Source organism: Elgaria multicarinata, chromosome 2 (genome assembly GCF_023053635.1).
Source record: "Elgaria multicarinata webbii isolate HBS135686 ecotype San Diego chromosome 2, rElgMul1.1.pri, whole genome shotgun sequence".
NCBI classification, from domain to species: Eukaryota; Metazoa; Chordata; class Lepidosauria; order Squamata; family Anguidae; genus Elgaria; species Elgaria multicarinata.
The window spans coordinates 41,093,850-41,114,454 of record NC_086172.1 but is presented as its reverse complement, the minus strand read 5'-3'; the positions used below and the strand labels follow the sequence as shown (position 1 = coordinate 41,114,454).

At 41.1% G+C, this 20,605-nt stretch overlaps 1 protein-coding gene across 2 annotated transcripts in view; it reads right to left on the bottom strand.

Annotated features, from left to right (window-relative positions):
* CHN1 (chimerin 1) overlaps nucleotides 1-20,605 on the bottom strand; it is a 112,442-nt gene that overhangs the window by 51,926 nt on the left and 39,911 nt on the right. For both annotated transcript variants that reach the window (XM_063116347.1, XM_063116346.1), the window contains 2 exons: nucleotides 17,822-17,853; nucleotides 15,544-15,657 (listed from right to left, as the gene is read on the bottom strand). In XM_063116347.1, coding sequence (XP_062972417.1) covers nucleotides 15,544-15,657; nucleotides 17,822-17,853 — 146 coding nt within the window. The remainder of the gene's footprint in view (nucleotides 1-15,543; nucleotides 15,658-17,821; nucleotides 17,854-20,605) is intronic.

Sequence of the window (20,605 nt, the reverse complement as noted above, 5' to 3'; positions counted from 1 at the left end):
ATGGTAGGGAGATAGAAACCACCTCTATTGATGGGATACACAGTCTCAAAATTGTTAATTGACTCCAGGCTGCCTCAGGGCACAAATCTCTTCTAGAAAGTGCCTCTTCCTTTGCCCCCAAAATGTAACACACTTCAGACTTTTCTCATTTCAGTGTTGCTTTCGGCAGAAAAGCGGGGAATGTAATTTATTAATATGGGAGTGCAAAGGCGCCCCTTAGAATTATTTTGGAAATATGCCAACCTCTGATTTTAGGTTCAAAAACCAAAGAGAATTATGCAACAAGTTTCATACTATATTTCCATCTAACGGCTGCCTCCTTAGCCTGCTTTGTTTTGGGGATATCCACCCTTCCTGGCATGAGGTTATGCTACTTTAAAGGCATCATGGCACATTATCTCCTAGGCTTGCATGGAAACTAATTTAAGAGGTAAAGGAACCAAAGCAAAGATAGTGCTAAACAAGGATGAAGGTTGGCTAGGACGTTCTCTCTACCGCAGTACCTTTCAAGCACCTGAATTCCTCCCACTAAGGCCCTTCCAGTATTTTCATTTACCTCAGTACTATGTTCTATACAAAGCATAAATGCTTTAATCAACATTTAGTTTCAGTGACCATAGCTCAGTCGTTGAGCACATACTTTGCATGCAGATGGCACAGATTTGAATCCCTGGTGTCACCAGGTAGGGATAAGAAAGGATCCTAAAACCCTGGAGAGCCACTCTCAGTCAGTGTTGACAATACTGAGCTAGATGGGCCAATTGTCTGACTCCGCATAAGGCAGCTTCTGAATGCGAAGTGTTCTTGTATTATAAAATTGCCATATAATTGTGTAGGTGGAATGCTCCCATATCCACTATGGTATACGGCACATATCCTATATATGGGACACAGACACATTCAAGCTTTGGCCACTCTCAGGTCAACCCAAGCAATTCATACCACAGTATGCAGTACTTGCATATCTATAAAAATGTGCCCAAAGAGAAAATGGTTCCAGCTGACTCAAGGGAACCAGAGAATCACAAGATTTCTAAGGTCCCTGAAATGACTACTAAAATTAGGATCTAAAATCAATTAAGAACAACATCTGTGTTCATCTATTTTGCATGTTTTAAGGAGGTCTGATGGTTTACAACCTGGAAAATAGTGATATAGCCAGTATCACATCTGAGGGTCTAAAATTTTGCAACCAAACTTGCAGGTAACAAGTTGAATGGAGGAAAATTGTACCACCTGGTAAATGCAAGAGCTGCTGCATATTCGTTCAAGATGTTCTCCTGTTACCCCCATCCAGTTCAAGAGAAAACAGCATGGCTTTATAGTACAAACAAGTGATCGAAACTACTATATCATCATGTGTCAAGGACAGACAATCCAAGTGTTTGAATGCTGTGAACTTATGCTTACATGCTGCAAGAACCATAAACAATGATGGAAATACAAGCTATAATTTGTTTCTGTTTTTCTTTAGATGTCCTTGATTTTTTTTTTACGTTTGTCACATTTGCATAATGTATTTCTCTCCTAAACATTAGAAGACCTAAATGAATAGTAGTATGTCTGTAACAATTGCTCCTAATTACTAACATATTTCATTGGACTTAAAATTAAACTCCTGCAGTGATGGAAAATTATTGGTACTGGAGAACCATTGTTTTATATTCATTTTATATCACTACAAATCTATTGATGGTACAGGAATTATAGGCAATATAATCATAGAGACATATAATCAGGGAGACATCAAATAGTGGTATACAAAAGACTACGACAACATAGATACATCTTTTAGAATTGTACATATCCGCACAAGCATGATGTATCACAGGAAGTTATGCTAGTACTTTATTTTGCCTTTTTGCTAGGATTATAAAAATCATTTATACAGTGTTTTTATTCTCTGGATGTGAGCTTGAGTGTCAAAACAGTCCAATGCTGCATATATAAAATTTGTCTTAGAAGTCCGGTTGCTATTCTCTAGGAAATTTAGTAGCTTGAATATTCTGGTTGCAGTCCTTCCAATAGAAACTCCTGAATATTCAAAAACATGTGAATTATAAAGATGTCAAGGAAAGTTTGCATTCCTAAAGAGTCTCACATCTGCAAACCACCAAGGGCACAATCTAAGAAGGAATGGGAAATGTGTGGTACTCCAGATGTTGTTGGATTACAACTCCAATCATTCTTCACCATTGACTATGATAGCTAGGGCTGATGGGAGCTGTAGTGCAACAACATGGGACAAACCACGTTCCCAATCCCTGATCAAGCCCTTCCACACAGGCTGCAAGCTTAAGTGTAAGGTGCAAAATGTTTTGGATAGAACAGGATCAACTCCAACAAACACCGAAAATTTCGCCCATTTATGGGCATAAGAACATCCTGTAGCTGGCTTCCTAGCTGCTTCCAGAATTGCTTGGAAAGGTTCCGAAACCTGTGCCTGGACTAGCAAAGGCAAAACCTCCAGGCTGTTAGTTTCAAAGTGAAAAGGTCTGGTCTCTACAGAAGCCTTACTTAATGCCCTCTTACTTGGCAAAGCAATGGGGCAAACCAAACTCCATGGGGTGCAGAATATGCAATCTGTGCTGTTGTTCATAATTTTGGAGGAAAAATGAAATAAATGAGGAGTCCAGTTCAGGACGAAGGCACCTGCCAGCAATGCAATGCTAATCCTGGCTCTGCTGCCCTACTCCCTGCACACCTTGTTCTTCTCTGTGGAAAGCAGGTCTATCACCAGCACTTCCCACCATTTGAATAGGTCTTGTTCCATCTCAGGATGGAGTTGCCATTCACAAGATGCCTGAAATGATCTCACGTGGCCCACCAAGATGTTGTTGGTGCCTGCTACATGCACAGCTGTCAAAGAAAACTTCCTTGGAATGCACCATTCAAATATCTTAAGAGTCAGATTTATTAGGGGAATTGATTTCATTTCATCTTTTTTGCTTATAAGAGGTCACTTGCATAGTCCTGCTATGAAGATTGGCTTTGAAAGTCTTCAATATCTTCTGCGCTGCCAGCAATTCCAGGAGGTTGATATGCTCTTCCCTCTCTACCTTCAACCAAACCCTTGAACTATGAGGGGTCCACAATGCCCCCCCCTGTCAGAGATGTGTTCCTCATGAGCATCATTGATTGAGAGGGTTGATGAAAGGGCATGATGACAAGTAGGTGCAGTAGCGAGGTCCACCATAGAAGAGACACAGCAACTTTCCAAGGCAGTCTTAGCGGAGTCCATTTGGCATTCGCTTTGGGGTTGAACACTCGGGTGAACCACATTTGCAATCGTCACATCCAAAGGCGAGAGGTGGTGGCAGCCATCATACCTAATAGTCTCTGAATTGTAAATGCCTTTATGATATGAAGCTGGATCATACGACTTGCCAAAGCAGCTAGAGCCTTTACTCGGTCCTGAGGTAAAAAAAAGCATGGCCATGCACAGAGTCTAAAACCACCCTGATGTATCAGATTGTCCGACTCAGTTCCAGGCAAGAATTTTCTGTGTTCACATACAATCTGAGTGAATCCAGGAAATTGAGGTTTAGGGAAACTCTCGTAGAAGGTCCTCCCATGACAACACCACTATAAGCCGGTCGACAAAATACAGAAAGAGTCACTCCCTGCTACCATTTACACGAGAAATCATTATTGGGAGTACATAGTAAGGGCTGAAGACTGTTATAAGTTTCCTTCATCATTAAAGTGATCTTTCTGTGATACCAATTGGTGCCACTGTTTGAGCTCTATTGGCTTCAGGCCTGCAAGTGGTCATTGGAATGGCAAGAGGTGAGTACTTAGACCACCTTAGGCGAAGGTCAAGATCCAGAACAGTGAACAAAGATCAAAGGTGCCAGAGGCAGCTGCATAGAAAGATCAGGCAGATGGGATTGAGTTCCAAAAGGTGGCAGTCTAGGGAAAGCATAGGGCAGGAGTATGGTCTCTCTAGCAATGAATTGCTCAGACTGAGGAACCAAGCCTGAGGCAATACTTATATAAGGCCAGACAGTCCCTTATTCGCTCCCCGATCACCTGGTCTGGCTGGGCTCCAGTGTTGTTCCCAGACTCTAGAATGCAGTCCCTGTGGAGTTATGACTTGTCGCCATTCTCTCTGCATTCAGGAAGGGAGTCAAGAACGTATCTTTTTAATCTGTCTTCTTAAATTATTGTTTTGGTGATTTTTGTTTGTGATTTTTTTTTTTTTTTGGTAAACTGCCTTGATTATTTTCCCCAGAAAAGCAATACAGAAATGCTTAAAATAAAAAACTACTGGGGTTCCTAGCAGGAACACTGGTCACAGGGGGATGCTTTTGCCAATTTCCTTATGGCATACACCATGTCCTCTGCCTCTTTACTATGCAATTCTCTTGACTGTGGCTGAAGTGAGCACACACATTACGTTGGAATAAATTACTTTGTAAAACAAGTGCTAAATTCCATTGAGTAGCAGTGGAAGGCCAATATCTGAAACTATATAAATAAAACTTCAACTTGTTATAGGATAGAAGAGTGTTATTCATGTGTATGTTTGTGGGAAGACAATGCAAACGGAAAATGTCCATAGCTAGTCCCTAGGTATCAGACAACAGTACTAAAGGCATTGCTACATGCTGTCTCAGGTGAGTTCATTACTGTAAATCAGGGGTGGGCAACTTGTGACCCTCCAGATGTTTTGGCCAACAACTCCCATCAGCCCTAACTCACATAGTCAATGTTGGATGATGGGAGTTGTAGGCCAAAACATCTGGAGGGCCACAAGTTGCCCACCTCTGCTGTAAATGCTTATTAAGGTTGAATGGTACGCAGTGAGAGTGAGGAATCTTGTTGTCTTCTTTTGAAATACTCCCTGTTCTGCATGAGAGAGAGAGAGAGAAAATCTCAGCAGGAATTAACTTCTCACTGTTAAAATATATTACCCAGCCTCTGAATATCTTGCCAGTAATTGCTGAAGATCAGGTGGAAGTCTGTTGCTAGCAGAACAACTAAGGAGTTCTGGCCAAAAGAAACAGAACTGACAATAAGTGACAGATTGTAGTGGGAGGCAAGAGCGGTGGCAAGGGGAACAAGAACATAGCAAGAACCATATGGGAAGAAAAGGAGATAACCATATGGAGGGAGGACCAAGTGGCCAGGTAATTCATTATTCGCAAACTCTGGATAGAAGATGATTGTGAAACACAGACTAGAGCACTGGCCATTCTACCAGCTGCCTTGAGTAAAATTGTACTGCAAATACAGCTTGAAGGCTGTTTCCACAAATTACGCAGCAACAAGCCTGGGTTTGCCTCCAAGTTCACATTCACAAGGAGCTGCAGCCTGACACGTACGGCAATATTTCCAAACACATTTTGTGACGTATGCCCTTTACATTTTTAGGTATGCACTTTAAAAAGCCAACAACTTTTGAAATGGTCCTCAGAGCCACCTAACTACATATAACCTTGCTGCTCAGGCATCTCCGGAGGGCCTGATGACAGATAAAGATTAGGAAATATTGGCAAGAGACAAGAGAAAGATGAAAATGGAATGGCCCACAGCAAAGTATGGTGAAACAGCAGCCTCTGAAAACATAGTGCTCACCAAGAGGCTTAGGTAAGAGAGGCCCCAGTACTAGGAACAGTGGCTATCATCAGGGTTTAAAAAATAATAATTAGGCCCTGCTCACTATGCAGTCCTATGTGTGTTTATGTTTTAGCACCTATATTGGCTAAAGTCAAATAAAAAATGGATTACTGTATGTACAGCCTCCTCCAATGTGATGTCCTCAGATGCGTGGAATACAACTCCCAGCATTCTTGATCATTGGTCATGCTGGCTGGGGCTGATGGAAGTTGAAGCCCAAACATCTGGAAGAGACTAGGTTAAGGAAGCCATGCAGGATATGCTGGAGATGTGGCTTGTGAGGGTGGTAATCTTGCCAGGCTAGTTCCTATTAAATTGTAGTTAAAAGTCCGTAATCTCCTGTACTCCTTTCTGAAAAAAATGTTTGCCATTTGACTTAAAAGATGGCCCACTGATAGAGGCATCCATGCATGATAGAGGCACAATGTGAGCCCTGCCCTCTAAAACAACCCAAACAGCAATCTCTTGCAAAGAATCTTATGCTTTATTTGGCCTAGCCAGTTGAACTGAAATCATTTTAATCTATCAGTCAAAAATAACCTAGTTTTATTAATCCCCAAACGTTGTTTATAAATTTGCTCATTATATAGATGTATGGCTATAGTATTGTCTGTATTTCCCCCCCTCTTATGCCTTCAGAATGTATTACTAACATAGAAATAAAAATTTAATTTATTGTATTGTGCTTCCTTGTGTAATTCTGTAAAGTTCTGATAAAAACCATTTCCGGTGTCTACATTTCTGTATATTCTGACCATCATCACAAGATATGATGATGGTTTACCAACTTAGGCAGTTTTAAATAGGGATTTGAAAAAATCACGGAGGGTAAAGCTATCGATGGATACTAATCTGGATGGCTATATGCTACGTCCAGGATCAGAGGCTACATGGCTCTGAATACCAATCACTGGGGATCAGCATCAGGATAGAGCTCTTGGGCTCATGTCTTGTTTGTGGAAAACAGAATGGTGGACAAGATGGGCCTTAGTCTGATCCAACAAGGCAGTTCTTATATTCCAAATTGTAGATCCCATATTATCCCATTTCAATTGGTTCTAGTTGGGGAAAGGAATGTGGACCTATAAATCAATGAAAAATTACTGAAATGTAAGCAATCTGACTGTTGTGTTTTTATATCTCACAAGCTAGAAAAATCAATAGATTTCATTAGAGCACTACAGTCAGAGGCTATTGACATTAATGCCCAACGTACAGATCTGAAGCCACATCCACTGGACTATGCTGTAGCTGCATTAAAAAAAATAGATCATTTATACTAGGAGGCTTGTGATCCCTACTTCATTGATTATCCAATCCACATGACCCGTACTTATCCATTCCCACCACCACCACAGTGTGCAACCAGTCCTGTTCCTAGGCTCGGTATATTTAACTGGACTTAGCCTGCCTTTCTTCCATGACGGAACTCAAGGCGTCATACATGGAGTTCCCAGGTGGGTCTGGCCATACCCTGAACCTACCTATTTAACTTCAGCAAGATTGCTGTATCATGTGACACAAGACCATGCCTTTCAGCACTCAGCCATGACTTTGCCCCCTCCCTTCCATCAAACCTCTGCTCGTCTTCTCTGTCGTTCCCAGTCCTTTGCTCACTGCTTGGCTATTCTTGATTCGAGCTTTCCCCAATCTGGTGTCCTCCAGATGTGTTGGGTTGCAACTCCCATCATTCCCAGCCAGTGTGTCTGGGAATGATGGGAGCTGCAGTCCAACACATCTGGAGGACACCAGGTTGGGGAAAGCTGCTCTGTCCCCTCTCCTTCAGCTATTCTACCTCCTTGGCAGAACTCTGCTCTCAAACCCATTCTTACAAGTGCTTATGCCTCTCTCACACACTCCTCCCCCAGGGGCACATAGCCCACAGTATTTCTAGGCTCCACATAAGAGAGCTGCCCAGCCACCTCCTGCCACAGCCAAAGAAAACTGTTACTCAACCAACAGCTAGCCCTCCTTCACTGACTCTTTTCTCCTCAGCAGTTACACTGTTTGGAAACATCCCATGTCACATGGGGAACTCAGCTGACAGGAAGCACCTGAGAAATGAAAATTAATCCAAATGAAAACTCACTCACACACACTCTCTCTCATCTCTCCTCAAATATACACCCTATATTTAAATGCCTTTAACATTTCTTCATTGATTTGAAATTAAGTTTCCAATCAAGTTAGCTTTGCCATTCCACGTTGCAATGCCTTATTTTCCTTGTGTTTCTGATAATGCAACAACAGGACTTGCAAGAAAGGAAACCATGGTAACCAGCTAAACACTGTGCTGCTGCTGCTGCTGCTGCAGCAGCTATCGTCTCAAAAGAACACAGTGCTCCTGCATTTCAACGCCTACCACCCAGTACAATTCCTCCTTGCTTTCCTTTTCATCTTTGTCCTAATTAAACCAGTTTCCAACCACAAAATTGACACTGGGGATGATGTCTTATTGTTGCCATCATCTGTCATAGGTCTTGGCATTAAGCAGGCCCTACTGTTTAGCTGCTTTTAAAGGCAGATTTAATACCCTCTGGAATTAATTAGGAATTTACAGTCCCTTTTAGCTGTAAGGAATTTTGGATTTACATTACAATGTATTCGGCTCACTTTTATGCTCACTTGCACTCGTAGATACATGTGAAATAATTTGCTTTGGCTAGTGTTTTTCTTCTTCTTTAATAAACTTTGCTTCTGGGATGTAGAGAACTGACTGACAATGCTCTTATTTAATATTAATGAACAATCTTTTCTTAAAACACCACCCAACAACATATGAAGCTACAAGTATTCCTTCCCCCTATATTGGAGGGGGGTGTTAATGACTTATTTTCAACATTCCTCCCAAGTTTTATTTTCTTTGAGGAAAACCCACTCTCTTTCATTCTATGATTTTCACTTTGAAGCCCATAATTCACCCCTATTACACGCTGGACTGAAATCTATGAGCCGCACAACAAATACCAGTGACCATTTGCACATATGCAATCCCACTGATTTCAAGAGAGCACCATTAGGCTTGCTCATCTAGGTTAGTAAACACCACTGTTTGACATACAACCTTGTGCTTGTTGATTTGCTTTTAACTGAGAGAATCTATTTGGATTATCTGCCATGGCTGTTTTCAGCTGGGTGGTGTATTTTAATGCAGCACTGTGCCACTGTTGTAATACAAAATCGAATCAAACCTAGAAATGTGAAGGCCTGGGAAAAAAGGATGGAGAGGAAATGGAGATGGGAATTAACCCCCCCCTCCATTTCCCCCCCCCAAGGATTTTTGGGAAATTTGGAAAAGCCTCCCCCCTCTGATTCTGTTTTTCTCCCCAGCCCTTCATATCTCTAATCAAACCTTACTAAAGCCTAAAATTATTATATATTGAAATTACTATATATAAAAGCTGCAACATACCCCTCACTGAAAACCAATCTTCAAAATAAATTGTGTACAGTACTTTGAGAAGATGCTTATGTTTGGGCTTTGCAGGATTGTTGTTCATCCACTGGGAAAAGTGTAAACACTTAATGTGCAGAGATAGAATACTGAAAATATTGCAATGGGACATAGTGGCTGAAGTAGTGTCTTATGTATATAGGGCCCAAGCCAACATAGGCAAAAATCCACCTCTTGAGTTTATTGGTTAAAACATTTTTACCTTGCCTTGCCACAATGCTCAATATTGTTTACAATATAAATCAATGGAAAAACAACATATTCCTCACAAAAACACACTGCAATATACAACTATAAAACCAAGAGTAAAAATATCAGACAGTGGACTGCTGGAAGAAATGTGCTTTGTCCTTACCATAAACAGAAGTTTTATCCAGTCATTTCAGGACAGCACCATGTGTAACACACCACAATTTATCCTGAGGGTATCTGCTTTCTTATGATGTAAATATGTAAGAATGCTTCTGCTACCATGACATTCTAGACTTCCAGGAACACTGATAAATCAAGTTCTTAACCTGAAAGATCACTAGAACCGAAACCTTTTCAACTGTTGTTGTGTTCATGCCCTCCCTAGGGTTAAAAGTAGTGCGCGCTATTCACCATCTCAGTTAACTCATTCATACAGGTTGCAAACATGGAACCAGGAAGAACAGAATAGGGGAGAGTTTAGAACTCAGTAGGACCACTAAAGGAAAGTATGGTAGAAGGAAGATTCCTTGCTTGTCTTGCATTCCGTTCTATTTGTGTTAAGACATTGCTATGCAGGACTGCCGGGATATCTGGACAGAGCATCATATATATGCAAATGAGCTCCAGAAACACCAGAGTCAGAAATGTCCAAAATATTCACACAGCTTGATAGCGTTATGTTTCTGGTGTTATAAAGCAGTTAAATCTAAATGAGATAACCAAAGAAAAAGATTGCCATTACCAGGTCCTGCTGCTTTAGTGGTTCAGTACATTCTATTGATACTCCAAATACAGCTATCAAAGTACCTTAATGGAAAAATCAGTGGGTTTAAACTTATCTAATTCTGCATAGGATTAGATGTTCAAACGAGATATCTTAGATATAAAAGAACAAAAGCAATAACGTTCACAAAACCCAAAATATAAGGACATAACAGAGAAGGCCTGGTGAGAGTCAAAGATGATTTTCCAGTGGTTAGGTTACTCATAATTGCTTAATAAAAGCAAAGCTTTAAAAACAAAAAAAGAAGGACACAAAAACTTTATAAATTCTATTTTCAGAAATTATGTTTGAAAAGCAATGGGGAGAGAAATAGGCATCCAAGTGCTTTAAGTTAAGCTTGTGTAGGTATGAAAAGACTACTGGGTGTTCTCACCATCTCTTACTACTTCGCACCGTTTCTTACTAACTACTGTCAGCCTATAATTCTGTTACTGCGGCAGATGGATTTCTATTTTTTAAAAAAGAAGAAGCTATCTAGTGCCACAAACATGGATAAAGGATATCCCAGATTTCCCCACCATTCATATCTTTAAATCTGCCACTTAAATCTAAAGAATTCTGACATTAAACCTATTTCTTGAATAGCAGTTCAAGCTAGATAAGGAACATATGAAGATCAAATATACTTCAAGAACCAGGCCTGATGACTTTCAGAAATTAAGACAGAAAAAGAGAAATGTCCAGGACCAACTGGGGAAAGTCAAACATTCAGCGTTAATGGGATGTGCTGTTTAGCTGGCAAAACTAAACCTTACTTCTGCCAGTGTAGTAAATGGTAGAGAACTGCAATAAGTGCCATTAAAAGTCCAAGAAGCACTATTTAGAGGTAAAATTAGGCTTACTTCTGTGCTGGTGAACATCGCATTAACTAGAAGAGAGGTTACCAGTGTGCACCAGACAGGCAGTAAGCCTGTGTGCACCAGTTGCTGGGGAACATGGGTGGGAGGGTGCTGTTGCACCATGTCCTGCTTGTTCATCCCTGGCCGATGGCTAATTGGCCACTGTGTGAACAGAGTGCTGGACTAGATGGACCCTTGGTCTGATCCAGCAGGGCTCTTCTTATGTTCTTACCATATGAACATTAAGAAGAGCTGTGATGGATCTGTCCAAAAGCCAGCATCCTCTCTCCCACGCTGGCCAGCCCCACAAGAGGGACATGATTGCAAAAGTACCCTCCCACTCATGTGCCCCAGCAACTGATAAACTTTTAACACCAGCCACAGGAAAAGGATCAGGGATACCTGCAGCAAGCAAGGAAAGGTAATGTCATGATTAATGGAAACAGAAGACTTTGAGCTCAGGCAGAGGGTGAAGTAGGGGGAAGGGGTGAAACACTCAACTGAAGTTGAAAGAAAACAGATGCCTGCTGTTTCCTTCCTATCAGGAAGGAAAGGCACGTTAGAAAAGTTGGAGATTCCAGCTGTAGGAGACAAGTGATGCTCAAAGATCAAAAATATTTATAGTTCAACTAGAGCATGCAAGAAAAAGAAAAATGAGAGAAATCAAGAAAGCCCTCAGGGCTGCTTTCACACAATTTATCCTACAATGCAAGGAATAGTATCAGGGAGGTAATGCGATGTACGTATACCATTTCCAGCCCACTTTGTGCACAAGAGCAAAAGTCTTCAAGGTTCCTGCTTCCCACCCACAGTGGCCTCTGGGAAGTCCACATGCCAGGCATAAATGCAAAAGCCCTCTCCCCCACTGTTGTTCCTCAGCAACTGGAATTCAATCAGTGCCGTACCGAGTGAAATACATTGGATGAAATAGGTGGTTGCCTATGAGCACTCATGACATAATAGCCAATGACTTATTTGTGAGTAACAAATGAAGCTTTCGGATGCCTGCAATGAGTCAAAAGCTTGGTGCCAAGGTTTATAGTTCATTTATTCAGGAGAAGTGTGACAAGATGATGGGCAGATGGAGAAATTCCAGCATGACTTTTATCATCAAATTCATCTGGTGCAGTTCCTGAAAAATGTGGAGACCATGAAAATAGATAGAGATAGAGAGAAAGAGAGAAACCTATTTGTAGGGTGACCCTATGGAAAGGAGGACAGGGCTCCTGTAACTTTAACAGTCGTATAGAACAGGGAATTTCAGCAGGTGTCATTTGTATGCATGCAGCACCTGGTGAAATTCCCTCTTCATCACAACAGCTAAAGCTGCAGGAGCCCTGCCCTCTTTTGTATCTGATCACTCTAGGTATACTATATACTATACTATACTATACTATACTAGAGTGATACAAAAGACGGCAGGGCTCCTGCAGCTTTAACTGTTGGGATGAAGAGGGAACCTTATTTTCTAGTAATACTCATTAGTCTTGGAGTGGGACAAAGATTTCAATACACTATAGCAAGGTTTTTGAGCTTCCTATTCTCAGGAAGTCATTTCCTCATTGACATGACTGCCAAGGAATGCCATGCCTGTCTCAAAACTCCTGAGGATTACAGGATTCAAACATGCAGATTTGTAGCTGCTTCACATGTGTGTGTTCAGTGCCTGATAACAGTGTTCACAATGTATTGTAGTGCCACAGCAGTGCCCCTTCTCAGGTGGTTTACACTTTATTATTTTATTATTATTATTATTGCATTTATATCGTGTCTTTTTTCCACCAAGGAACCCAAGGCGGCGTACATAATCCTCCTCCTCTCCATTTTATCCTCACAACAACAACCCTGTGAGGTAGGTTGGGCTGAGAGTCTGTGACTGGCCCAAAGTCACCCAGTGGGTTTCCATGGCTGAGTGGGGACTAGAACCCGGATCTCCCGACTTCCAGTCTGACACTTTAGCCACTATACCACACTGGCTCACCTACACTCCACACTACATAATCATAAATTATGCTTCATAGTGAATACTGGTTTGCTGGTGCAGGGGTTCGGATTGTACTTCATTGTATGCAGTATACAGCTACCCTTCGCCAATAAATATTAAGTTCTCCCCTCCAAAATGAATCAAATTTTTTATCCTGACAGATGTCACAAATATCTTTGAGTGAAACATAGCTAGCAAGCATTTATGTTAAAACCTTGTGCATAATTTTCATATAGTGTGTGTGTGTGTGTTTGATATCTGAACATTGTTTCAAAGCAACTCCATTCAATTACTTTGTGTGCCAATTTTTATTTTTAAGACTGCTGTGTATCAGAAAGACAGACAATGACCTGGTTCGCAGGATCACGGAAGGGAAATAAGCTACAATGGCTTTCATCCCCTCCCTGGTGGGATTAGCATAATTACCCCCTGAAGCATGGCTTCTTGTGTTGTGCGAAACCAGCCAGAATGGCTTGCTGGCAAAGGTAACAAGTTACCCAGAACTCACGGGCTGCTGTAGGGTTCCTCCTGGCATGCAAGTTTGCCAGATCAGCTGCAAATTGCCAATGTTTCCACTGTCGCCAAAGCTGTGCGCAGCTTAAAGAAAACGTGTTTTTTCTCTGGAGGGTAAGAAGCACGGTGGCGGCTATGTCATTGGGGATGGGGAGAGGAGCGAGGGATAGCATGTCTCTCTCTCTCTTCACTTTCCCTTCCTGTGGGATGGACAGAGAAAGAAGGAGGATTTCCCGATGCCAGGGGCTTCTTTCATGGAGGAGGTTCTGACTCTGGTGGGCTTTCCTGCTGCTCAGTAACAAGGCTGAATGCTGCTGTGGAGTTACTGCTGACTTCCTCCTCCCTTGCTGTCACTACTTGGAAGCACACACGAGGCTTGCTGTCCATTTGGCGCCATGCAGCAGCATTGAGGGGCTCTGCTGTTTGTGAGGTGGGCCTTCGCAACTTGCAGCATTCAGGAGCTGTGTAGCTTTGCATGTGGTTGGAGGGAACTTTGCAAACTGAGCCGAGAGGGAAGAGAAAAGGGGATTGGGGTGGGTGGGGGTTCAGTGGCCATGGGTAAGAGCAGAGAGCATTGACGCCTCTTTCATTCTCTCCCTGCCTTGCTGCTGCTGCATCGGCTAGTAAATGTCTCGCTCCTTACTTCCTTAGGCTTGGCAGGACTGACCAAGTGAGGGCAGAGGAAAGGGGCCTGTTGTGTGGCAGGCACTGTCTGCAAACTCTATGATTATGAGGAGCTGGAAGAGGGGTTGAGAGGAAGGAGGGAGGCAGGGAGAGCGAAAAAATGGAGAAACGTTTAACAGCTGTTTCATACAGGTGAGAGTAGCAGTAATTGCTGTAGTCCCTGCCCACAAGTAGTTAAAAGAGACTATTGCTGAGTATTATGGCTGATCATTTTCCGTTCTCATTTATTTCCTATTTGTTTTTCAACCCTCAGCTTTAATTAGGTGGTGGTTTTATGCAGCATCCCATGTAAAAACCACTCAAATCCATAATGATCCATTTCTGATTTACTAGATCTGAAAAATTCTTAGCATTTTGTGGCTGGCCATACTTCTGGTGGTAGCCATCTTGTGACTTACCACGCCTCCCAAAGCAGCCATTTTGTGGTGGTGCCCATGCCATTTTATCAAAGCTCCAAATGTGTCTATGGACCCAAAAAGGTTGGAGACTCTTGAATTATGCAATACACCAATTCAAAAATATTGTTTTTCAAGGGCAGGATATGCACGAGAATGGTTGCAGTAACTTACTTTAAGAAAGTTTGCATTACTGGATTATGGCAATTTCAACAATATGGCTGAGGATGATTTAAACTAACTGTTCTATCAGTGAATAACTTCAATTTCAATAAATAGCAAGTTTCAGGAAAAAGGCGATGACGAAGAAGATCTATTCATAATAGAAGGATTTAAGAGCCAAGAGTATACAACTTGCAAATTGGTCAATGGACTGGATTGGATTGCTTAGTCAAAACACTTCAGCCATTCTGACAAAAGTAAGACAGTTTAACAGGTTTTTAAAGAAGGTGATGTAAATCATGGTTTAGTGGTTCAGTGTTAAATGACTATGGAAACAGACAAGCAACATGCACAGGCCTCTTTCCATGTATTAATTAAATTATATCAAAAAGCAATTGAGAGATTCTCATGCTCAGCAAACACACTCCTATGACTCAGAGCTGTCTAATTTTTAGTCTTCTCTTTTTTAAAAAAACAAATGTGGTCAAATGTCAGAACTATTTCTCTGATCATCAGTACAGCACCATAATTGTGTGTTATGCTTTTAAGGAATAATGCAAGGGAGGGGAGGAAGAGTTCCTGCCCCAAGGAGCTTACAATCTAAATTTTGACAGTCTGAGTGAGATGAAGAGGGAGGAGTGGTGAAGGGAGTGGAATCAGAGGGAGAGGTAAAATGAGAAGAAGATCTAAAGCAAACACTTGAACAGTGTTTACAGTGCTCCAGTATTTCAGTTGCCTGTTAACTTAAAGGACTTTTTAAAAGTACTACAACTAGGCCATAATAATGAAACTCAGTTAAATCTTAACTATTTCAAGAAGTTGCATAAATTAAATTAGCAAACAGCTAATGATACCACCCCCAAGAGTGCTCATAAATATTCTAATAGTCTAAAAATTAAATATTAATTACCAACCTTAAAGCCAAAGTGTATGTTCCAGGTTGCCGTTGGCTTTCACGAATAAGGTAACTTCCCTCTGCTACACTCAATAATTGATCTGCTTCTTCTCTTGATATCATCCCATGAAACCTGAAGAACAAAGACCATCTTGATCAGCACAAAGCAAAAATGTTTTTACAAAAGAAAAACTCATAAAACAAACAAAAACACTCTCAGCCTTTCACATTTTAATTTTTAAAAAAAATAAAGCAGCACATAATAAACTAAAGACAGTCCTGAAAACAGTTGTGTTAATTTCTCTATTTGGCATGTGGTTAGCTTGACTTTTTTCCCAGCTGGTATGTCTTAATGTGTTCTCTCTCTCTCTCTCTCTCTCTCTCTCACACACACACACACACACACACTCAGAGAGAGAGAGGGAGAGAGAGAATTTAGCAGATTGAATTACAGAAAGATGCCAATCTTATCTTATATAGCTTCTCATCAAACATTAACATTGCACATACTTCTCAACAATGAGACAGTCAAGACCCTATGGACAGGTCTTAAATTTGTATAATAATTGCTATATTAATTCACATAATTTACATATATTTGTCCCAATAGCATGCAAACTCCCCCAAGGTAATTTTGCTCTCTCTCCAAGAACAAATAGAGGATTTGTCATAAAAAGCAACATGTCATTATTGTCATCATATGTTTTTCTAAATATACATGTCACAGTGAATGCCACATGTGGCAAATGTCAACATTCACATGTGAAAGTTGACAATCCCAGATTAATTTTATGAACATTCAACTTTTCAGAGATACACCCAGTGAACGTTGACAGTCCCCTCAATGAGATAGTCAGCTTATGTCCAACAAGTGGGAACGTACACCGGGGAGTGCTGACAATCACAAAAGCTGTCTGGGATTGTCAGCTGCCACATGTGAATGTTGACATCCACTAAACTGTGCTCATATTGCAATTGCAATATACTATGGGGTGGACTGAAACCATGTTGTTATTTATATTCGCTCTGGGACATAGCGCAAAAGAATAATGCCGTAAGCCTTAAGAAATGGTACAAGGAAACACCGAGAGTCAAATTGGCTCTAACCAAAAGTATTGTGGCCCAACGTACACAGAGCAGAATTTTGGGTAGCTACGCCCTGATTTAAACCTTCCCTCAGCCATGGAGCTCTGTAGGCAATATGGTGCAACGCCACTAGCTCTCCTCCTAACTTTCTCCCAAGATGCTATTTTCCTACGTGCAATAACATTTTATATCCTTTGTGAGAGTAGCGCTGAAAACAGGCTGCCTCCAGCTTGAAGCAGCAGAGCTACAACTGGGGAGAAGCTTTCCAACATGATTTTGCCAACTGGATAAAATGACCCTAAGCTGCTAACATTGTACCTTATTTCAACGAATGCAAGTTCGAATTCCTTGTTACTTGGTTTTGTTAACTCGAATTAACTACACTTTTGAATGTATAAGTCCCCTTTGAGAACTTTAAAGGCCGTAATTCACTTCAGCAGCTTCAAATTACTCTGAAGAAGATACTGTATTCCCACACCCAGCCAACAAACTACAATTATTCAGTATTGAATCAAACACCAAATAGGCAATTGTGAACTCATGAATTCCAAAGGAACAAACTACACATTTAGAGGTAAGAAACAAAACAACCCTGTTTTTGTTCCACTGAAAAATACATAAATTAAGGGTTTTCTTATGACTTGCTCGCTTACGTTAAGACTGGATGGTGCCAATCCAGGGATACCTAAGAACGTCCCTTATCATTTGCTTCCCAATTTCATTGTAAAGCGTGAAAACAAATTGGCTGTAAATTTCTCTACCCACTCTCAAAAGGAACAAAACTGAAGGAAGGCTTACTGAGATTTTCTTTTTCTCTCCCCCCCCCCCACTTTTTCTTAAAACATAACTCAATGCATTTTATTTTATTAGTATCGATTTTGCCAATGGAACCTGGAAAATCTGTGAAGTAAAGCACTTTGCTCTAGGTCCAAGTCCAAAATGGGTAGCCTGTCATCAGAACTGCAGAGAAATCTCACTTGACTACTGAGGGTGTCAACATTTCATTCTGTGACCTATTCATGGTCAAATAAGATTGCCTTTGTTGAAACCACAAGTGAATTACAAAATAATCTTATCTCTGTATATAGCTTCTGAATCCTGTTAAGACAAATTGAGATATTTTACGAGCCCAGTAACCTGTTTGGGGCACAGTTTTTATATTTTTACTGTATTTAATAGCTGCCCTTAGCTCACAGCAGCATATTACTTACTCTCGTCCATAGTATTTTGGCCTGTTCTCTACCTATTGAAAAAGAGAAGAGGAGTAACAATTTACTTCAGCAATATATCTGTCATAAAAAGTTATTTTCATTTATTTCATAGTTTTTCTTCTGATTAGCTGAACAAAGTTAAAGCTTTATCATTTCTTCAACTGTTAATATGTAAGAAATTTTACTGAATTACTACAAAGCAGCCCATTTCAATTATGAAGACAAAAAACAAAGGAAAGGCTTTTTCATTTAATATATAAACTAAAAATTGTCCAAGTTGGATACTATAATGTTTTTCACAGAAATCTTGTATATCAGTGGTTCTTAACCTTTTTTGAGTCACTGACCCCTTTGAAAATCTGGTGAAAGCTATGGACGCCCTCCCTAGAAAAATGCACATAAGCACATAAACACAACTTTACATACAATGAATATACTTTATTTTATTGAAAATTGATTGCCTCATACAGTGTATGACATACACAAAGTAAGAATAAATTTATTTGACTTTCACGGACCCCCTTAACCCCAGATTAAGAACCCCTGTTGTATATAATTAAGGGTCTCTTCACACTTTACTTCTTTTATAGAAATCACTTGCATGTGGGAGATTATGCAATTTCCATCAGTAAGCCACAATGTAAATAACTGATAGTAAGCAACAATGTAAATCACATAGCCCTGGTGGCTATGTGCTACCTCCAGTATCAGAGGCAATAAACTTATATATACCAGTTGCTGGGGAACATGTCCTGCTTGTGGGTTCTTGGTTGAGAGGAGAGCTGGTTGGCCACTGTGTGAACAGAATGCTGGACTAGATGGCCCCTTGGTCTGATCCAGCAAAGGCTCCTCTTATGTTCTTATTGCACATATTGTGTATACACTTGCCTGGAGACTACAGTGGGTACTGATTAGCCCTATCTGATCCAGGCAGGATCAGGTAGGCTCAAGGGGATCCCTCCAATAGATAAAAACAAAATAGAACAAATGAAAGCAAGCAACATAGAAGAAAGGGAGTCCTCTGCAGCCCCAAATGTCTTCTAAGAACATAAGAACAGCCCTGCTGGATCAAGCCAAAACCTATCTAGTCGAGCATCCCATTTCTATAGTGGCCAACCAGATGACTTCACCACAAGCAGGACATGAGGACAAGAAGCCTTTCCCTCTGCTCCCCACAACCACCACCCTGGCATGCCTGGTCCTGGAGGTAGCATAGCCATTGCCTTTGAAGCTGCTGCGCAAATGTATTTATGCTGATGAAGAGAAGGGAATGTGTCTGTGGAAAAGGGGGGGGAAGAGAATGGAAGATGTGTGAATTTGTGTGAAGGGTTAAGGTCTGTGTGAGAAAACACGTGTACTTGTTTTCTCAGAAGTGCAATGTACCCCTCCTCAACGAAAGATCCTGTGCTTCTGTTCTAAAACCTGGGTGTACTGTGGTAGCATTCAAAGAAGAGAACCACCACAGCATAGCACAGGTGTACACTACACAAGTCAGGCTTTCCTTCTGGCTTTTGCAGGTCTGAGCTGCCGCTGTGCAATGAGTCACCTGCAGTCTGGTCATTCCAGGGAACAAGTGGAGGATATGTAGGGAGAATCTGTGTGCATATGACCGTACATCTATGTATGGAGAAGCCTTAGTGAGCTGGAAACAGCAGACAAGCCTGACATTGCCTAACTCTGGTAAAATGGATATGGATGCACGTATATATTCTGAAATTGGATGTGAGGGCTTAGTTAAGGACTGGAGAAAGTAGTTCACATGAACGGTCTCTTTTTTTTCTTTTTAAGTACTTCTTTTGCTGAAAGAGGCAACAAGTCAGCCTCAGCTTCCCTATCTCTAAAATGGCAATATTCATGAACTACTTCAGAAGGGGGTTGCTGTGCAGATCAATCCTGGTCTCAGCAACTGGCATGGTGGGGCAAATGCCAGGGCTCATTGGACCCCGGAGGGCCTACTGTGGCTGTCACCAGGAAATATACAAGAAAAGCACAGTCCAGTTGGCTAGTCACCACCATCTCATTATCTCCAATGCTTCTGGGCCGCCTCCCCATGTAAACTATTGTTGGGGCAGTGATAGGAGTGATGAAGATTATTATTATTATTATTTATTTATATAGCACCATCAATGTACATGGTGGCGGCACTTCTCTTCACAGCACTGGGCTAAGGGAGCACCGGTGGTTGGTGCTGCACTGCTTTCAGCTCCCTCTGTGCTACAGTTTCAGAGGCAGGCAAAACCTTTTTTGTTCCAGCAGGCTTCTGGAACTATACCGGACCTGTGTTAATGTATTGGATCCCCCCTTTTAACCTGTTACAGTTTTAATTTTATTTTTGACATGTTTTTAATTTTACTGTAGTTTTAATTCTATTTTAACTTTTGCAATTCATATTTATATGTTTAATTGTACATGTTTTAATCTTGTAAACCGCCTTGAGTCCCAGTACTGGGGAAAAGGCAGGATATTATTATTATTATTATTATTATTATTATTATTATTATTATTAATAATAATAATAATAGTATCTGCCCCCTGTGCCCCATAGTAAGCTTTGGAAGGTCCACAAAAGTAGCGCTGGGGGCCCCTCCAGAGGAAACCTTGCCCGGGCCCTCCTCAAACCTGGTGCCAGCCCTGATGCAGATAAAGCCCTGTAAAAGGTGATGAAGAAACAACAGAAGCAATGCTCCATTGGCAGAACGCAAGTCTAATTATGGCAGTGATACACACAAGGCACAAGGCAAATACAGCTACAATACATGGTCAGATGACCGGTGTCACCATAAA